This window comes from Meriones unguiculatus, chromosome 7, assembly GCF_030254825.1.
Source record: "Meriones unguiculatus strain TT.TT164.6M chromosome 7, Bangor_MerUng_6.1, whole genome shotgun sequence".
Lineage (NCBI taxonomy): Eukaryota > Metazoa > Chordata > Mammalia > Rodentia > Muridae > Meriones > Meriones unguiculatus.
In genome coordinates, this window is record NC_083355.1 from 35,639,968 (window position 1) to 35,658,157 (window position 18,190).

Consider the following 18,190-nt stretch of genomic DNA (forward strand, 5'->3'; position numbering starts at 1 on the left):
AGAGTTCCCGTTGAGCTGGGACATGGCACCAGTAGGCTTTGAATGGTTGTATTACTGTTGCTTAAATGAAGGATGGTGAAGCCACAGACAGGGAGCCTTACCTGAGGCTGAGGTGCAGCATGGTACTCTCTCATCAGCTCTGGTGTGTAGAGTTGAGGGATGGGCTTGAAGGGGTTCAGAGCTACCAGGGTACAGCCAGCATTGGTATAGAATATGTCTTCTGCGTACCGGGCCTGCAGACACCTCAGGACTGAGGCAAAGATACTGGCTCAAATTCAGACAGAACTCCAGACACACATCTGCTAAGCAGCCCTCTCTCTATAATTAGCTAAGTGCCATTAGAACCCTGTAGCTCCCCAGTGAGCAGATATAAGATCTAATTAAGACGAGTCCCAAACCTAGAGCAAAGCCTGCCCTGGGGAGCTCAGGCGCAGTGTCAGGCTCCCTGGGGCAGAGGACAGGTCAGGAGTCTCAGTGTTTGGTTTGGACTGAGGAAACAGTGCTGAAGATCCTTGCTACAACCCTATTCTTTTGGAGCAGCAGTCTGGAGGAGAGGAAGGCCCATACCTGTTTCCAGTGTCACAGGGTTCACCTTGGTGAGGTCATCCAGCTGGTGCAGGGGGACCTCCCCACCCAGGAACTCCCTTAGGTCTCCCTTGAGGGATGCCCTACCTTGGGCACCAGAGCCTGAACTGTGGCCATTCACCTGGAGGGAAACAACACAAGAGCCATGAGACCTGGGTCTCAGACCAGTTGGCAACTAATACGGGTGGAGTCTGCAGAGGAGAAAGAACAGGTTTCTACAAGATCCAGGTGGCTCATGTTTCACTCTCCTACTTATTAGCGTGAGAGCCTGGGTAATTCATCTCTGTGAGCCACATGCTGCTTCCTTCCATCCCCACCCCCCAAATAAAGGAAGATCAACTCAACTCCCAGGTTGTGGGGATAAAGAGACACAGAGCATCTATTCAAGGCCTTGATAGTACATATTAACAAGCAATGCCCTCCTGTCTCTTCTGCTATGAGCTCCAGCCAAGGCAGCTATTAAGCTACAGGCTGCCAGCCTTACAGAGCTGGTGTCTGTCTTCCATGGAGGACAGAGTAGGAAGAGAAGACAGGTGCCTGGCTGGAATCAGCTTAGGGAGGCTAAAGTCTTAGTATGATGTGTGAACTGTAAATGCTTCCACCCTTCAGGAAGAAGCCAAGGAAGGTAGCATGTTTCACTTGAGCAGCACCATAATGAGTTTCTTTTAAAGACTGTGAGTCTCAGACCCATCATAATGTACAGAGCAGGCACTTGTTACCTAGGGTAATTGCTGCAGTTGGCACAGCTGAATCTAGAAGGGCAAAAGCAGGAGGAAAGAGAAGGAGAAGGGAGAGGAGGGAGGAGAAAGAAAAGGAGGAAGGGTCTACTTATACAACCAGCTACAAGTTAGGAACAGTTTTGACTCAACTGGGAGTTGAGTATGGCAATCAAGAGCGTCGACTAGAAAGCAGGTGCACAAAGGTGGCGCAAGCCTTTGATCGAAGCACTTGGGAGGCAGAGGCAGGTGGATCTCTGAGTTCCAGGCCAACCTCGTTTACAGATCAAGTTCCAGGACAGTCAAGGGCTACACAGAGAAACCCTGTCTTGAAAACAAAACAAAAAGTCTAAATGTTCTTTAAAATGTTGTGTTTGGATAGTATGACTAGGTAACTTTAATGTCCTTTTGGATCGCCTTTATTTTTCCAAATTCCTGATAATGAACGTAACCTTGGGTCAGTCATTTAACCTGAGTCTTATCTCCAGTATGGAGACATAACACTGTATAGTACATACACCTATAATTTTCCTCTGAAAAATTATATAACAAGCGCTGAACATAGGGCACTCACTAGTATGGCTGTGGTAAAAATGATTACTTCTGGTATAGGAAAAAGGAGGAAAGAAAACACAGCAGCCGGAGCAGATAACTGTCCGGCCTGCTTTTCTGTAGCCTTCCAGTCTGTTTCCTGGCAAATGGCAGGACGGTACAGTAGCATCTACCACGGCTTTCTTGAGCCTGGCAAGTTCCACCTTGGTCATTTTGCTGGGGCTCACCAGAACACAAACTCCGGAGCCCTTCCTCAGTGTGGGACAAAATTTACTAAAGTAAAAATTCAGCAAATACCTACTACCATTATGGTGTCTGGATGTGAACTACACATAAAGGATACTATGTGTCTGAGATAGAGCTCCACAGTGAAGGGTGGTTCGCCCCTTGCAGGCCTTTTCAGAGGCAGAATGCTGGACTCCCACATAAGCCACCTACCTCTTCCTACATTTTTTCACAGGCTTACCTCTTGTCTGGATTGCTCATGTTCCTTCTCTACTTGGCTAATCCTTTTTTGAGACAGGTTCTCTCTTTATATATAGACCTAGCTGTCCTAGAACTTGAAATGCAGACCAGGCTGGCCTTGAACTCAGAGATCTCCCTGCCAGTGCCTCCCAAGTGCTGGGACTAAAGGTGTGTGTTACCAAGCTTAGCTTACTTGACCAATTCTTTCCTCCTTCTTTTCTTTCTTCTTCTGTTTTATTTTCAAGACACGGTTTCTCTATGCAGCCCTGGCTGTCCTGGAACTCACTCTGTAGACCAGGCTGGCCTTGAACTCAGAGATCCACTTGCCTCTGCCTCCCGAGTGCTGGGTCCTCACCTCCCCACCCCCACCCCAGGCCTCTTTATTATTTTTAAAGGCTAAACTTTAATGAACATTCTTGGAAGCCCCAAACTTCCACTGTGACTCAATATAACAGTCTGTCAGAGGCTTCTATCAGGATATTCTCCTGCTTAAGGTCATTAAAGTGACCTGGATTCCTTTACTCACCTTACCTTATCCACTCTAAGGAAAAGAGCCAAAACAAAAACAAAAACAAAAACTACAAAAAGGGAAACGTTCAAGTTGGGTGTCAGGAAGAGCGGTGGATAACTATCTGAAGAGAGGAAAGGGGTCTTTCCCATCCTTCCAGCTATGAGCACTCCAGTCTTCATTCATACAGGCAACTAGGAAAATGCCTCTGGCGCTCAGTTACATTGGGCTGAGGGGTGGGTTACCTGCTGCAGCATCCTGCTTCAGTGTGCTCAGCCAGAGTTCTGTGTCCCAGACACAGGCAATCAACCCGGTCATGAGGCTGTCACTCCAGCAGAAGACTCAGGTCTGTGGGAATCGCAGACAAGTCATCTCGAAACCTGTACCGTGAGACAGAAGACAAGGCCCAAACAACAGGTGAAGGCTTCTCTCAGGTGACTCACTCCTACTCCTCCCTCCAAGCAGGAGGAGCCCAAATGAGAATCAGGCAGGCCTGGACAGAGAGTGAGAGTCTGTGCTTTCCCTTGCCAATTAGGAAGTAAGGAAACTTTGGTGAGAGCCTCCAGAGATTACCTGGAGTACTTTCTGATGTTTCTCTTACAGTAAAAGGCCAGGGGCAGTTGTAAGGTAAGTGATGGACTGGGGTTGCAAAATCTTCAGGGTCAGTATACCATGGAGAATGAAGACACTGGGGTGGGGGTGGGGGTAGCCTTGGTCCTATCTTCATTACTAGACAGAAATACCCTGTGTAAATGCAGCCAGCAGCTAATGGAGAATGGGCGTGGAGTCAACTCTGGATGTCCCCGGGAAGCTGTTGTATGAGGAGGGAATCATAGTTGAGTCACTGGATGGTATATGACCCTAGGGCAATTGAATTACCCCAAATTCACCTTGAAAATGGGGATAGTTAAATCTACCTTACATGGAGAGGTCATGATGGTCAGTGAGGTCAAGGTTTGAAAGCACAGTACAAATCTGAATATCACTAAGTGTGAATATTATCATTACATATAGAGCTGGTGATCTTTTTGGAGACACTAATCTGGTAGGGAATGCCCACTGCCCAAAACCCGAGACTGAGGTTAGTAACACATTCCTGTAATTTCAACACTCAGGAGGCTGAGGCAGGAGGATCTCAAGAGTTTAAGGCCTGCCTGGGCTACAATGTAATACCTTGTATCAAACAAACAAGGTGAGACCAGGAGGGATGAATTCCTCTGAGGGGGTGTTGTGAGGACATGATCTGAAAAATGGTGAGCCTCACTCAGACTTGGTATTTCCCAGGCTTCAATCCCTTTCCACCAAGAGGGATGAGGATGCGGGACATCTATAGTATAGATGGTTTAACCTTGATAGAAACTTTGAGGCTCTAGACACACCTAGTCTTTAAAGAGCCAGGACCAGGGACTTCCACGGAAACGGGGAAAGGGAAAATTCAAGCAGAAAAGGGTTATCAGGACTATGCCAGACACCGTCACTCTTTACCCTGTACCCTGCCGCTCCAGGGTCTCTGGAGACTCAGCTGGAAGCTCATCTTGAGAGGGAGGCTAATCAGGAGACCACAGCAGATCGTAAGTTAGAGTTCAAAGCTCACAGCCCTCCTAGAATACAGCATAGGAGCTCTCTAAGCATCATTTTTATACAACTACTCGTGGCATAATACCATACCACAAAGTGCAAAATTATGGCTCGTGTGGGCAAGCACCTGTGAGAGGGCTTAGTGAATGCTGATTATTACTATGCAGCGTCAGCTCCCGGTTGAAGTCAAATCAGATCAGAGCAGTTTTCTCCAGTTCTCCCAGCCCCTGCCCCCTCCTCCCGCGGCTACCACCAAGAATTTCTGGAAAGGGTGTGACTACAGTAGGCAGAAGGGAGTAAATGAATAGGTGAAAGACCAAGTCAAGGCAAGTGGCAGCCAGATCGCCACCCCCTTCCCCTCCGCCTCTGCTCCACTTTCTTTCTTGACAGGACGGATAGCACAGGAGGGCCGTGAGAAGAGCTGGGCAAGGGTCCTGGGGGGGCCCAGCCCGCTTTGCTACAGATTTCTGGCGGGATCCCGTCCTTGCTGCACTGGCAACGTGCCTGCGGTGCTCAGGCTGGGATTCCGCTCCGGAAGCACCTGGTACGGAGAATGCGTCCTTCCCGGGAAGGTGGCTGTGACCCTAGTCAAGGGCGCAGTTTCCTTATGCCTTTCCCTTCGTCCCTGGGTAGGACAAGGAAAGGAACAGACGTCCAGCCCCGGTCAGCCAGAAACACCCCCTTGTGGTCCCCTGCTGGCAAGCTGGAAAGTTGACCGTGAAGGTCCTTGTCCAGGGCAAAAGCCACTAGCTGCGCTACCTCCTCCTGGATCACAAGAGGGTAAAAAAGAGAAATGCTGAATTAGAAAGCAAGAGGCTTCCTTCTACGTTTGTTCCGAGGGGCACACTGGCTTCCCTAAAGCCCTCAGGCCGTGGGGGGCTTCGGATCTAGGCGGGGAGAGGCACTCACCGGTCCCTCGGCCCGAGCGCCCAGCGCGTAGTCCCGGCCCAGGCCTACAGGAAGGGCGAGTGGGCAGGATGAGGCGGCTGGAAGGGGCCGGGGAGAGAAGAGAGCGGAGAAAGCGGGGGCGGCCGGGAGAGAAAGCCGGGAGCTGCAGGCGGACTGGCGGCCGGCGGAGCGCTGCAGCTCGGGCCCAGGGGCCGGGAGCCCGCAGGCTCCTCCCCGGGGGCGGGGCGCGCACACGCGGCGCGGGGCGCACGTGGCCCGGCGCGGCCCGCGGGCTCAGGCCGGCGGGCTACGGGCGGGGTGTTCCGAGACTCGGGGGTTGGTTATGGTGTTTTTGTGGCCTCCCGAGCTCGGGGTGGGAGATCGCGGCTCCCGGGGGCCGGTCTGCTGCAGGTCGCCATGACCGAGGCTTAACGCGGGCGACGCGGACCCTCTTCCCTGACCCGCCCGGCCGTGGGTTCGAGGTGAGGCGCCCCTTCCACGGACCCGCCACACACCTAGCTCTCGAGAGGGTCGCGATGAACCCGGCCCCACACACTGAAGGGGCGTGGGGAGGCGGCGGGGCGGGGACTGTCGCCATCCCGGGCGGGGCGCGCGGAATCTGCGGGCCCGGAAGAACAGGCTGCGGCGCGCCGGCCGGAAGCGCTGCCCGCGAGGCGGAAGCAGAGGGTGCCGGCAGGAGAGGTGGGAGCCCGTCTGTCAACCCTGAAGACCCTCAGTCGTGGGGCAGGGCATGCTTGAGGCGAGGTTTGTCAGGAAAGACTTAACGGTCAAAGGAGCAGGGCCACTGGCGGTGAGATGCAGATGCCGGGTCTCACCTTCAGGGACGTTATTTACTGTGGCGCATACCTGACCGACGCTTGTCTTCTGTCAGCGAGCAACTTCTCAGACATTAGAATGTGACAGAGGAGAGTTTAGGTTCCATAAAAAGAAGCCCCTGCTCTGGTATGTACTCTGCATCCATTGTGTCCACCTGCGCCTTAATCTGAAAATATGTGTGTAACGAGGAAAAGAGCTCATGCATTCATCTGTATGTACCTGTCATAGTAGTCTTTGAGGCTGTGAACGGAAACTGGGGACCTTAACTCTAAAATACAATTACAACTTCTCTTCCTCCCTGAAGTTTATTTTAACGTTTCATTTTAACGTTATTAGCAATGTATATGCAGCTTTTGTAATATATATCAGTGTATATATCATGATATACAATTAATAATATTCTGTATAATTGTATAATGGAAAGAGGAAATATGGATTGTGCTTGGCAATACAAATTCTTTACTGTAGCCGGGCTCGGTGGCACACGCCTGTAATCCCAGCACTCAGGGAGGCAGAGGCAGGAGGATCTCTGTGAGTTTGAAACCAGCCTGGTCTGCAAAATGAATCCAGGACAACCAAGGCTACACAGAGATCTCTGTCTCGAAAAACCAAACCAAACCAAAATAACAACAACAAAAAAGAAAATTCATTCTCTCCCAGCACTTGTATTTTTGTATTCATATCCCAAATTTACTTTTTTACTAGTTTTTAAGATTAGGTATGGCTACATCTGGTAGCACATGCCTTTAATCTAAGCATTTGGTGGAGGAGGGGGCAGAGGTAGGTGGATCTCTGAGTTCAAGTCCAGACTGATCTACATACTAGGTTCTAGGATCCACAGTGAGACCCTGTCTTTTAAAAAAAGAAAAAGAAAAAGCTGGATTGTGATGGCTTATACCTTTAATCCCAGTGCTCTGGAGACAGAGATCTGAGTTGAGGGCCAGTCTGCTATACAGAGCAAGTTCCAGGACAGTCAGGGCTACACTGAGAAACTCTGTCTTGAGAAAAAAAAACAAACAAAAAGACAAGGTTGGCTGGTATATAAGCAAGGACCAGTTTGCCTCTTCCCATGTGCGATTATATGCATGCTTTATCACATCCAGCTTCCAAATTTACTTTTGTTTGCCTGATACTGAAGATAAAACTTGGTGCTAGAAATTTCATACCCTTCTGTTAATGTATCAATGGTGACTTCTCCCCATAATCTTAGGTTTTATGAGAGTCAGGAGTTCTGCCCCTCAATATAAACCACTAGGGCCTGAACTTCTGTGTCTGTACAAAGGTGTCTGATTCCTTGGAACTGGAGTTACAGACAGGTGAGGGCTGCCATATGGGTGCTGGGAATTGAACCTGGGTCCTCTGGAAGAGCAGCCAGTGCACTTAACCCCTGAGCCATCTCTCCAGCCTGTAAACTTACGTTCTGAGACTGAGAAATATGTAAATTCAAGTTAGATACGTAGATATTTACTGACTTCACAACAATGTTGTCTTCTTCAAATCTATTCTTTTGTTCTTGTTTTCACAGGAAGAAAAAAAAATGTCTCAAAAGCAGATGAAGGAAGCGTTTGTCAGTAACCTCAACGGAACCAGTGTGCTGGAAGTGACCCAGGGCTTGTGCTTCCCTGCATGGTGTATCCTGTGCAGAGGCCTTCTGATCATTCTTTCCCAGCACTTGTGCTCTTTCTCACACACCTGGAGCACACGATTCTTCTTGGACTTTGTTGTCCTTATAGTCCCCCTAGTGATCACTTTGACTATATTGTCCTCGTTCATCCTCCTTGAGAGCCTCACTGTAATTGCCTGTGTGGTGTGGTTGTTGTATCAGATATACCAGAGGAGGACTTGCTATGCCAAAGTACCTATCCAGAAAGTCTTTGCAAACTTCCTGAAACTCAGCCTAGAATCAGAGTACAATCCAGCCATTACCAATTACCGGGTCATCATCAGTGTGTTTACTGCCATTGCCATTTTGGCTGTGGATTTCCCACTTTTCCCTAGAAGATTTGCCAAAACTGAGCTTTATGGGACAGGAGCAATGGATTTTGGAGTAGGTGGCTTTATTTTTGGGGCTGCAATGGTTTGTCCAGAGGGTAGAAGGAAATATATAGAAGGGTCTAGATTTAATTATCTTAGAAGATCGCTGTATTCTGTCTGGCCATTAGTCTTCTTAGGAATGGGACGGTTAGTCGTTATAAAATCCATAGGATACCAGGAACATTTAACTGAGTATGGAGTTCACTGGAATTTTTTCTTTACCATCATAGTTGTGAGATTAATAACATCACTACTTTTGATTATGTTTCCTTTAAATAAGTCCTGGATTGTGGCTGTCAGCATTATTGTGGTATACCAGCTAGCCCTTGACTTTACTCCACTTAAGAGGATAATTTTGAATGGCACCGATGGTAGCGGCACAAGAGTTGGCTTATTAAATGCCAACCGAGAGGGAATAATTTCTACTTTGGGCTATGTGACAATACACATGGCTGGTGTGCAAACAGGGTTGTGTGTGCTTAAGAACAGAGTATATATCAGAGACTGGATAAAAGTTACTTGCTGGGTTTTCTCAGCGGCTGTTAGCATCTTCATCTCTCTTTCTATAGTTCAAGTAAATATAGAAGCAGTATCTCGAAGAATGGCCAATTTAGCCTTTTGTCTGTGGGTGGTTGCTTCCAGCCTGATGCTTCTTAGTTGTCTGTTACTGAGTGATATAATTTTGAGTTTTGCCAAATTTCTAATTAAAGGGGCTCTAGTACCATGTTCTTGGAAAATTATACAGTTCCCTACTACAAATAAAAAACATTCTGAATCTCTAGTCCTAGAAGCTGAACAGAAAAAACCCAGTCTTTGTTTAATCAAAGCTCTGAACAGAAACCAGCTTTTTTTCTTCTTAATGTCAAATATAACAACTGGTCTGATTAACCTGATGATGGATACATTACATACTGGTGTTTTGTGGACCTTAGTTGTACTGGGTATTTATATGTTTATGAACTGTTTACTCGTATATGTACTTGATTTACAAGGTAAAACCATAAAGTTTTGGTGACGAATGGGTAGGAAGTAAGTATTTGAAGAGCCTTGTTTTAGTGGAGAAGATAAGTGTGGAGGAATGTATTCCTAGCAGTCCAGCCTTACCAGTATTTTGTTATTAAGCTTCAGTCCCGTATGACAGACATCAAACTTTACCTTTTTTAAGGAAGACTCTTGCTGTACCTGTACTGGGGTGTTTAATACGTTTCAACATTATAAAACAAACCAACAAAAGTGCCACAAAGCTTTAATCCCATAACGTGGGCGGTAGAGGCGGATCTATGTGAGTTTGAAGTCAGCCTGGTCTGCCTGTTATGTTACAGGATACCCAGGGCTATGTAGAGACCCTCAGTGGGGAAAAAAAATTAAAAACAAGAGAGAAAGTCTTGTGACTTGCCAGACTTATAAAATGCCAGCATTTTAAAGAACTTTTTCACAGGGACGTTGTCTGGAAGTCGCAGTGGTACTCCTACCTCAGCCTGGAGCTGGAATTCAGGCATGAGACACATACCCACGTGTTGATAATTTTGAAATTGGAAAATGGAGGGTGGCACTGTATTTGTGATTGTTTCTGTGAATATGTAATATGATCATAATGTTTGTGTTATATGACATTACATTAAGATATGAATTATCATTTAAAAGTTTATGTGTATGTATATTTTTGCCGGCATGTATATGGATCACATATGTGCAGTGCCCACAGAAGTCAGAAGAGGGGTGTTACAAATGATTGTGAGCTGCCATATGGGTGCTAGGAATTGAACCTGGGTCATCTGAAGAACAGCAAGTACTCTTAATCACCAAGCCATTTTTTTTCCCCAGCTTCTCTTTTTCCTTTTTTTTTTTTAAATTGGTAGTCTAAGTTTGTATTCCTGGCAGACATTGAACTCAATATTTTGGCCATGTTGGCCTCAAACTCAAAGAGTTCTGCCATCCTTTGCCTCCTGAGTGCTGGGATCAAAAGCATGTGCCACCATGCCCAGCAAATTGTGGATTTTTCTGTATATTTTTTTTCTTTGCTTTAGATGTATTCATTTCTTATTTGTGATGTGTTTTCCTTCGGGTATGCATATACATAATAAGCATGCATGGTGCCTAAAAAGGTTAAGAGGGCATTAGATCTGAAAACTAGAGTCATGAATGGTTGTAAAGGACCGTGTGAGCTGGGTGGTGCACACCTGTGATTGCAGCAGAGGCAGGTGGATCTCTGAGTTCGAGGCCAGCCTGGTCTACCGTGAGAGTCCAGGACAAGGCTACACAGAGAAACCCTGTCTTGAAACACAAAAGCACAGTGCAGGTACCTGAGGCCTCTGCAAGAGCATTTAGTGCTCTTAACTGCTGATCCATCCATCCTGCTCCTTCAGTGCCTTTCTGCTCATCTCTATTAAAAGTATAGGAGTAAGAAGCAAGTGTTTAAAACCAGATATATTTAAAGCCAGGAAACAGTTAAATGAAATAAATGGTTGAATTGGATGATGTGATTTCTGTATATAGTAATTAAAACAAGTTTTGTTTTGTTTTGTTTTGTTTCAGGTACCTGATACATTTCACTTTTTCTTCCTCAAAGACTAAGCTTTGATTCAGGATCTTAATATGTAGTCCACACTAGCTTTGAACTCTCTCTGTAGCAGGAACTGGTCTGGAATTTATGATCATCCAGCTTCAGTTTCAAGTGCTAGGATTGTAACTGTGCACCCTTAAAACCAGCTATACAAGTTTTAACTGATTCATTGTAGCATACTCTGTGCTAGGGATATAGGTGTGCACCCTGTAATCATAGCATTCAGTGGGCTGTGACAGGAGCTAGAGCTCAAGGCCAGCCTGGGCTGCATAGATCCTGTCTCAAAATAAAAAGATAAATTTTTAGTATCTTGGAGCTTGAGGTCTAGTAAAGGGAAACAAATTAAACTAATATAAGTATTAAATCATAGGAAAAAGAAAACACCTATGGAGTGTTACAAGTTCCAAACCAAGAACCAATCTAAGAAGGAAACAAAAGTTTTCTTCACAGATGGCTATTTTTGAGGCAGTGCTGAGATGGATGATACATGTATCTGGGGTAGACAGCAGAAAGTATTCATTGTATGATGAATCTGTCAGCAAAAGTTGGGAGGGAACAAAAGGAGAGTGTGGCCTGTAAGCTGGAGAAACAAGAAGGGACCAGATAAGGCAGCCTCAATTGTGGGGAAAAAGAATCAAGAAAATTAGAGAAAAATGAAAGTCTTCAAGTACCTAGTCTAATAAAACTGTGGTTACAATAAGGTTTCTTTTGTCTACCCTCCCTCACCCCAACTGAGGACCAAACCCAGGGCCTTGCACTTGCTAGGCAAGCACTCTCCCACTGAGCTAAATCCCCAACCCCTACATTAAGGTTGAATAGTCTGCTGATAACGAGAATAATTTAAAACTTAAAAAACAGACCTCTGAACAAGCTGTTAAGTCTAAAAGATCTAAAAAACCTAAGATCTTTAGTTTCCAGTTCTGATGTTCAGTATTTTGGGGAGGGAGGGAGGGAAGTGGTTTTGAGTCAGGCTTCCTCTGTCCTGGAACTCAACTCTGTAGACTAGGCTGGCCTCAAAGTCAGAGATCCACCTGCCTCTGCCTCCTTGAAAGCTGGGATTCCAGGTGTGAGCCACTGCACCCAGCTCGGTGTGTGTGTGTGTGTGTGTGTGTGCGTGCGTGTGCGCGCGCATTTATTTATTTATTTATTTTTGAGATTGCGTCTGTAGTCTATGCTGGCCTCAAAGCCATAAAGACCCATCTGCTCCCAAGTACTGGAATTAATGGGGAGTGCCGCCAATGTGTATCTTTTAATGTAGGCATAATACTGGCTGGCTGTGCTGATACAAACCTGTCTGGAATCCTGGGATTTGGAAGATGGAGAACAGGAGGTAAAGGCCGGTCTGAGCTCCATAGTGAGTTTGAGGCCAGGTTAGACCTGTGTGTGTGTGATAGTAGGGGATAAGAATCAATAAAAATTTGCTTTTCTAGTTTCGAGTACCGATCAGAAATAGCTACTGGTCAGGGTGTTTAATTGGTAATTTATTTGTGTAGTTTAGAACTGGTGGAGCCTCCTGATGCAGTTTTGCTGTTTAAAGTAGTTGTCTTCAAATTATACACTATATTTTTTTGTGGTGCTGGGCATTGAACCAGAACTTCAAGTGTGCTGGGTAAGCATTGTACTGAGCCATACCCCAACTCTCAAAATGTATTTTTTAAATGTAAATATACTAGTTATTCAATGTGTTTTGTTAACTTCGACTTAACTTGATGGCTAATTTAGTGTCAAGATGATTTTGTATCTGCTGACTACAATTACAACAGGTTATATTTCCAATTAAAAAGACCTGAAATTTAACCAATACGATTACAATATGTAAATTAAGCATGACTAGGAAAGCTGATTGATTTTTCTGCTGTGTCACAGTACCAGTACCTCACAGTTTATCTGCTGGAGCAGCCAGAGAAGGCAGAGTGGTTATCCTATGACTTAACGTACATGTCTCATTTGGTCTGTTGCTTTTTGTTAATAACTGCTTTTTTTTTTCGAGACAGGGTGTCACTGTATAGGACAGGCTGGCTTGAAACTCACTGAGATCTACCTACCTCTGCCTCTGAGTGCTGGGATGTGTCACCACACCTGGCAGTTTTCTTATTTTTATGGTATTTTTTATTTTTTTGCAGTTCTGGAGACTGAACCTTGGGCTTTGAGCCTGCTAGGCCAAGTGTTCCACTATATCCTCAGCCCTCCATACTTTTCTGTAGTCTCACTAAGTTTATCTCTTTGACAATTACAAAAAAAGGACAAAGTATACAGTTTTTTCCCTTTTCCAATTTCTAAAGCCCTAAAAGAAAGCTGATGAATTAATAAAATCAGAATTAGTGGGCAAAACTCCCTTTGATTTGAATGTTTTTCAGAAGATCACTCAATAATGATTTACTGAGCTCTAATGTGTCCAGGAATAGGTGCCAGGAACACAAAGTCCTGGCCTAAAGGAGCTTACATTATAACTTATATTTATTTAAATAAACCCAAAAAATCCCTGATGTTTATTTTATTACTAATTTAAGAAAGGGTCTGGGCTGGAGAGATGGCTCAGTGGTTAAGAGCGCTGTTTGCTCTTCCAAAGGACCTGGATTCAATTCCCAGCACCCGCATGGCAGCTCACAACTGTCTGTAATGCCAATTGCAAGGGATCTGATGCCTTCACACTAAATACACATAAAGAAAGGGTCTGTGCAATTCCATGTGGTCTTCTATTTATGGTAAACTCCCTGCCTTGTCCTCTCAAGTGCAGGGATGGCTGGTATGTGCTACCACACTGGGCTTGTGTTTCATAAAGCAACTTCCTACTGTCAAATCATGAAAAGGAAAATATTTCCTTATGATTTTTAGACATACTAATTTAAATAACAGTGTGACAGATTTAACTCATATCAAATATTGTAGCCATGATAGTGAAAACAGAAGGTATTTTAGGTAATCAACTGCCATTTTCTTCATGGCTTGGTTCTTTACTAGTACCTGGTGTGTATTTAATAGTGAGAATTAAAGTTAGCATCTGTATAGGTACTGGCTCAATATTTGTTACCAAGCATAACCTAAAATTCAAATAATCTAAAGTAGATACATGGACTGTAGTAGTTGTAGGCATAGAACAGGAGATTCTCAAAAAATGCCCATATTTTTACTATGTACTCTCACCTATCAGAAGGTGCATGCAAACTCCTCACACTTACTGGATATAAGTTAAGGATCACTGTTAAGCTTTTAGTATGGCCCAAAGACATACTTACTAGATAGTCACACCTTTGGGGAACACACAATGGTTCTTCCAGTTTATTATGTCACCTACCCTAACAGTGACCACACAATGTCATAAGTCAATATGGCTAAGGATGCACTATGGGTTTTTTTTTTGTTGTGAATTTGAAAGACTTCATGTGATGATCAAAATACTTTTAAAGGTCAGTAACAACAGCTTTAGCCTATTTTACCAGAAAAACAGTCGATCTGTCCGTAATATCAGGCAGTTGTCTTAGCAGCGAATGGATTTATTGCTAAAGCCATCAAGACAAAACAGTTCTCATCCTTTTGGCTTTACAACGGACCTCAGAGTAGGACCTGAGAACGTGGCAGCGGGCAGAGTGCAGAGGAATTGTCTTCACAGCAGCTCTGGTTCTCTGAAGATGGTCAGACGGAAAGGCCTTTGGTCACTATCAGTACTTTGCCCAAGAGAGTCTGTTAATATTAACTCAAGCTCGTCTGGTCAGAACCTACACACAGACTAGCGTTCAATTCTGTCTCTAACAACAAATCCTGCACATATTTTCCGTCCTCTCGGAGATCCTGACGCAGTACCACAAGGCAGGCCGGCTCCGGGTCAAACAAGGTGGCAGAGCCCGTTCCTGCAATCTTCCAGTGGTGGAAGTCCGACGGTGTCAAATCCTGGAAGCCAAGAGTTGTCTCTCCACTGTGCGCTCCCATAGACCTCGACAGCCTCTGCACTCCTCCACCTATCTGGGCCGGGACACACGCAGTCCCCCCGGAGTGGGCACTTTGCACTGCCCCGGCCTCGAGAGAGCAGATCCTGGGCGGTCACGGGCAGGGACCCGGGCTGACCGCACCGCTCTGCCTCCCCACCGGCCCTAGTTGACACGTTTTGGTAGACGCGGGGCGCCGCGCAGGTCCCCCGCGAACGATTACACGGGGCGCTCCCCCCACCCCCGCGCGGAGATTTCGAAAGTCGGGACACGAGCGAGGCGGCCGCGGTCTCGCGAGAAGAGGCAGGCCCCGCCTGGAGTTCGCGGCCCCTCCCGGCCCCACCCTCCCCACGTCCCCCGCCCTCCCTCCCACACTCCCCGTGGCGCGAGCGGCTGGCTGAGCCTGGAGAGGAAACGGCGTTCGCAGCCGCGCTCCCGCCCAGGCCGGCCCTGACGCGGGCCTCGTCAGCCGGTAACGGGGAGCAGAGGTGGGGGTCAGGGAGGCGTCCGCGAAGTCCGTGAAGGTCAGAACCGAGAGCCCTCCTCCGACCCGGGTGAGGACTGGGGCTGAGCCTGCCCCCACCCCCCGAACCCTGCAGAGCCGAGGCGGGGTCGACCCCTCCCAGGGGCGGGGTGGCGCCGGGCAACTGCAGCCCTGGGGCCCGCCTGGGCGGGGCGCTCCGAGAGGGGAGACGGGGTCAGCGGCGGGCTGCGGGCATGGGCTGTATGGCCGAGGCGGGGACGGGCTCCTGGAGCCCGGACTCCCGAGCCGGGCGGGGACGTCCCGGGGCCAGCAGGTCCTCGCCGCCTCTCCTTTGGACCCTGACTGGAGGCCGGCGGGCGGGCGGGCGGGCGGAGGGCGGGTGGGGGAGGGCAGGCGGCGCGAGGGGGCGGGTCCCGGCGCTGCGGGGCGCTGATTGGCCGAGCGCGTGTGGAATCGGGTGATGGGAAACGCAGCGCGGCTGTCCCGTCCTCTCTTGCTCCGCGCCCCCCCCTCTCCCCCGTGGCGAATGTGCTGCGAGGTGGCGGGTGCTTACGCTCGCGGGGTTTGGCTGTTGCAGGCAGGAGCTGGGAGGAGGCGGCAGCGGCAGGAGCAGCGGCGGCGGCAGCAGCGGCAGCTGGGAGGAGGTGGTGACGGTGGCAACGGCAGCGTCGGGGACGATGGCGCGACTGGTGGCAGTGTGCAGGGACGGGGAGGAGGAGTTCCCCTTCGAGAGGAGGCAGATTCCCCTCTACATAGACGACACCCTCACGGTGAGCGGGCCGGGCCGGGTTGGGCCCGCTGCTCTCCTGGCAGCTGTTTCCCCTCCTCCCCCTCCCCCAGGCCGAGCGCTGCGCACTGGAGAAAGAGTGTGTTGCAACTCCTAGGCGAGGCCGCCTTCTCTCCGACAGGCCCCACAAACTCGCCTTTGCAGTGGGCCCCTCCGTACCCTTGGCGGGGCCCCAAGCCCAGCGCCCCAAACGCACTTTGAGGTCCTCTCCTCAGGTCTTCCTCCTCTTCAGAACCCTGGCCCTCTGCCCCCTTCCTTTGAGGCGCTGCTTTGCCTAAGCACGCGCCTGGGAGAAGGGTTGAAGGGCCTACCCTCTTTAACAGAAACGACCTACCCTCCGGGAGGCTTAATTATCTGGCTGTGTCGCAGCTGCATCGCTACCTGTGTATTTTCTGTTTTAACACTATCGCTGTCGCTACATAAACGTAATTACTGAGGACAGAGTGACATTCTCTTGCACAGTGAAGATTCCACCTAAATGATCTGATGTCTTAATCCGTCTCGTATTGCCTAGTACACTGTAATTCTCGAAATGGTTGTGTTAAGCCATGACTCTTCAAAATGGGCCTTCTTGGCGTTATTTAGTTTTACAAGTAGCCTTTTTTGAAAGACCAAGTTATTGGATGTGTAAAAGTGGTTTGAAAAACTGACTGCTCATTTTGAGGATAAAGACACAAACGTGGGAAGATCGTTGTTTTAAGATTTGATGTTGGCATACCAGTGCCGACCCTCTACCCTGTGTTGCAGTACTATTTCCTTTAAAAGGAAATGGCAGAAATTTGAGTTGATTCTGAGCAGGAAATGAATGCAGTTGCTTGCCACGGTTTAAGAAATGAGATGAACCTTTTCCGAACAAGTTTTGAAATCTGCATTTTGATGCTGACATCACCCATTGTGATCTGATGTAGATAAGTCTCCTTCATCTTCCAGCCTTTGGCTTTATGGCCATTCAAAGGCAGATCGGTTATCTTCCTGAATTTTTTTTTTCCGCAGGTATCATCTGAAGGTTCTAACATTTTATATAAAATGCAAGTCATTGTGAAGATGACAGTCTGCTTCTTTTTGCCAGTGTCAGTTAAGAGCTGCAGTTCTTTTAAAGGATTAAGGGGAGCTATTGACTGGTTCATGTCACTAGAACTTTACAAGTGAAAGCATGGTTTGTTTATTTTTTATGAGAAATGGTAGAATGATTTGACTTGCAGTAGGATTTGTGTTAATTTACAAATTATTTGTGTGTACTGGTTATGGCTTCTTTTCATGAATTTTAATTATAATGGACTTGTATTTAAAATAGTTTAAAAACAAAAACAAACTAGAACACTGACCAGTTGAATGATATCTTTTTCAGTGTGACAACACTGTCATAATTCATTTCCTGCTACCTTCTGTCTGTCTTCAATGTAAAACCTTTTGAAACACAGTTTGATACCAGCCTTTTGTGTTGTGCATTTTTTTCTTAATCCCAAGGTTTGGATGTTATTTTTGAATACATAATATGAAAACTGGAAACCAATGTAAGTTTTTGTATATTTACGAATTTTGAGACACCGTCTCCTTATACTCACATAACCCCCTTTAGTGTGCATGCAGCACAGTAATCAATAGGAACTTCAAAAGCACTTTAAAGTGAGCAGTATGTGTTACGTTCTTGACGGTGATGTGAATTTCCAAGTTTTTTCATAGATAAACTTAACTTTGCTGTTTAGTGTCACCTGCTGTTGCCTTGTACTGGGTGTCTGAATTTTGCTTTTATTGTAGACTTGTTACGAAGACAGTTAAACTTATTTAAATAACTCCAAATAATAGGTATAGCTTTTTTGTTCTTGTTTTTTTAACTTAGGATTGGATTTTTGTCACTAAGGAGTGAATTCTACTAGCTTGTCTTGGGAACTTGTGCACTGTCATTGAATACTGTTAATATCACTTAAAGCTGCACTGTGTTAAGGGCACAAGCTTCTTTCACGACTCTTCTTTGCAACCCCAGTTAAAGGGAGAATGAAGTACACAACACCTGCTGGGAGGGAAGTGGGCAGAGGAAGCAGAGGTGTGTGTTCTGTGCTGGTCCATTGATATTTGATGGCAGTGTGTGCCTGAAGTTATCTTTTCTGATCTCTGTTCCTAGTGACCCAAAGGGGAACCTTGTGAACTTTGAGTAAATGGTTTTAGAAATCTTGTTTGCAGATAGTTTTTAGTCTAGTTACAATGTTTGCAGTTTCCAGAGTTATCATTTTTGCAAAGACAGTAAAAATTTTAGCTTCAGTTAAAACAAG

The 18,190-nt window shown here is 46.8% G+C and overlaps 3 protein-coding genes across 15 annotated transcripts in view; 2 read left to right on the forward strand and 1 right to left on the reverse strand.

The window, feature by feature from the left end:
• The window catches only part of Myo19 (myosin XIX), a 29,209-nt gene extending 23,646 nt beyond the window's left edge, over nt 1–5,563 (reverse strand). For 2 of the 5 annotated variants that reach the window (XR_009592860.1, XM_060387091.1), the window contains exons 1-4: nt 5,314–5,563; nt 3,072–3,206; nt 568–706; nt 102–250 (exon numbers count right to left, since the gene is read on the reverse strand). Coding sequence is in view for 2 of the 5 variants with exons in the window: in XM_060387091.1 (XP_060243074.1) it covers nt 102–250; nt 568–706; nt 3,072–3,083 (300 nt within the window). In the remaining 3 variants the exon portion in view is untranslated. The remainder of the gene's footprint in view (nt 1–101; nt 251–567; nt 707–3,071; nt 3,207–5,313) is intronic. The other 3 variants (XR_009592859.1, XR_002476818.2, XM_021648374.2) reach the window with 3 other exon arrangements.
• A 60-nt stretch (nt 5,564–5,623) lies between these two features.
• On the forward strand, nt 5,624–10,701 carry Pigw (phosphatidylinositol glycan anchor biosynthesis class W). Of its 3 annotated transcripts, none has more exons than XM_021648373.2 (2): nt 5,624–5,774; nt 7,655–10,701. In XM_021648373.2, the coding sequence occupies exon 2, from the start codon at nt 7,667–7,669 to the stop codon at nt 9,176–9,178; it is 1,512 nt and encodes a 503-aa protein (XP_021504048.1). In that variant the 5' UTR covers nt 5,624–5,774; nt 7,655–7,666; the 3' UTR covers nt 9,179–10,701. The 3 variants fall into 3 exon arrangements, with proteins under 3 accessions (XP_021504048.1, XP_060243080.1, XP_021504047.1); XM_060387097.1 differs by lacking the exon at nt 5,624–5,774 and adding an exon at nt 5,797–5,994; XM_021648372.2 differs by lacking the exon at nt 5,624–5,774 and adding an exon at nt 5,798–6,255.
• Nucleotides 10,702–15,067: 4,366 nt separating this feature from the next.
• Ggnbp2 (gametogenetin binding protein 2) overlaps nt 15,068–18,190 on the forward strand; it is a 36,604-nt gene continuing 33,481 nt past the window's right edge. For 2 of the 7 annotated variants that reach the window (XM_060387092.1, XM_060387093.1), the window contains exons 1-2: nt 15,319–15,446; nt 15,711–15,903. In XM_060387092.1, the coding sequence (XP_060243075.1) occupies nt 15,367–15,446; nt 15,711–15,903 (273 nt within the window). In that variant the 5' untranslated portion in view covers nt 15,319–15,366. Of the gene's footprint in view, nt 15,204–15,317; nt 15,447–15,583; nt 15,904–18,190 lie in introns of those variants that run through there. The other 5 variants (XM_060387095.1, XM_060387094.1, XM_021648366.2 and 2 more) reach the window with 5 other exon arrangements.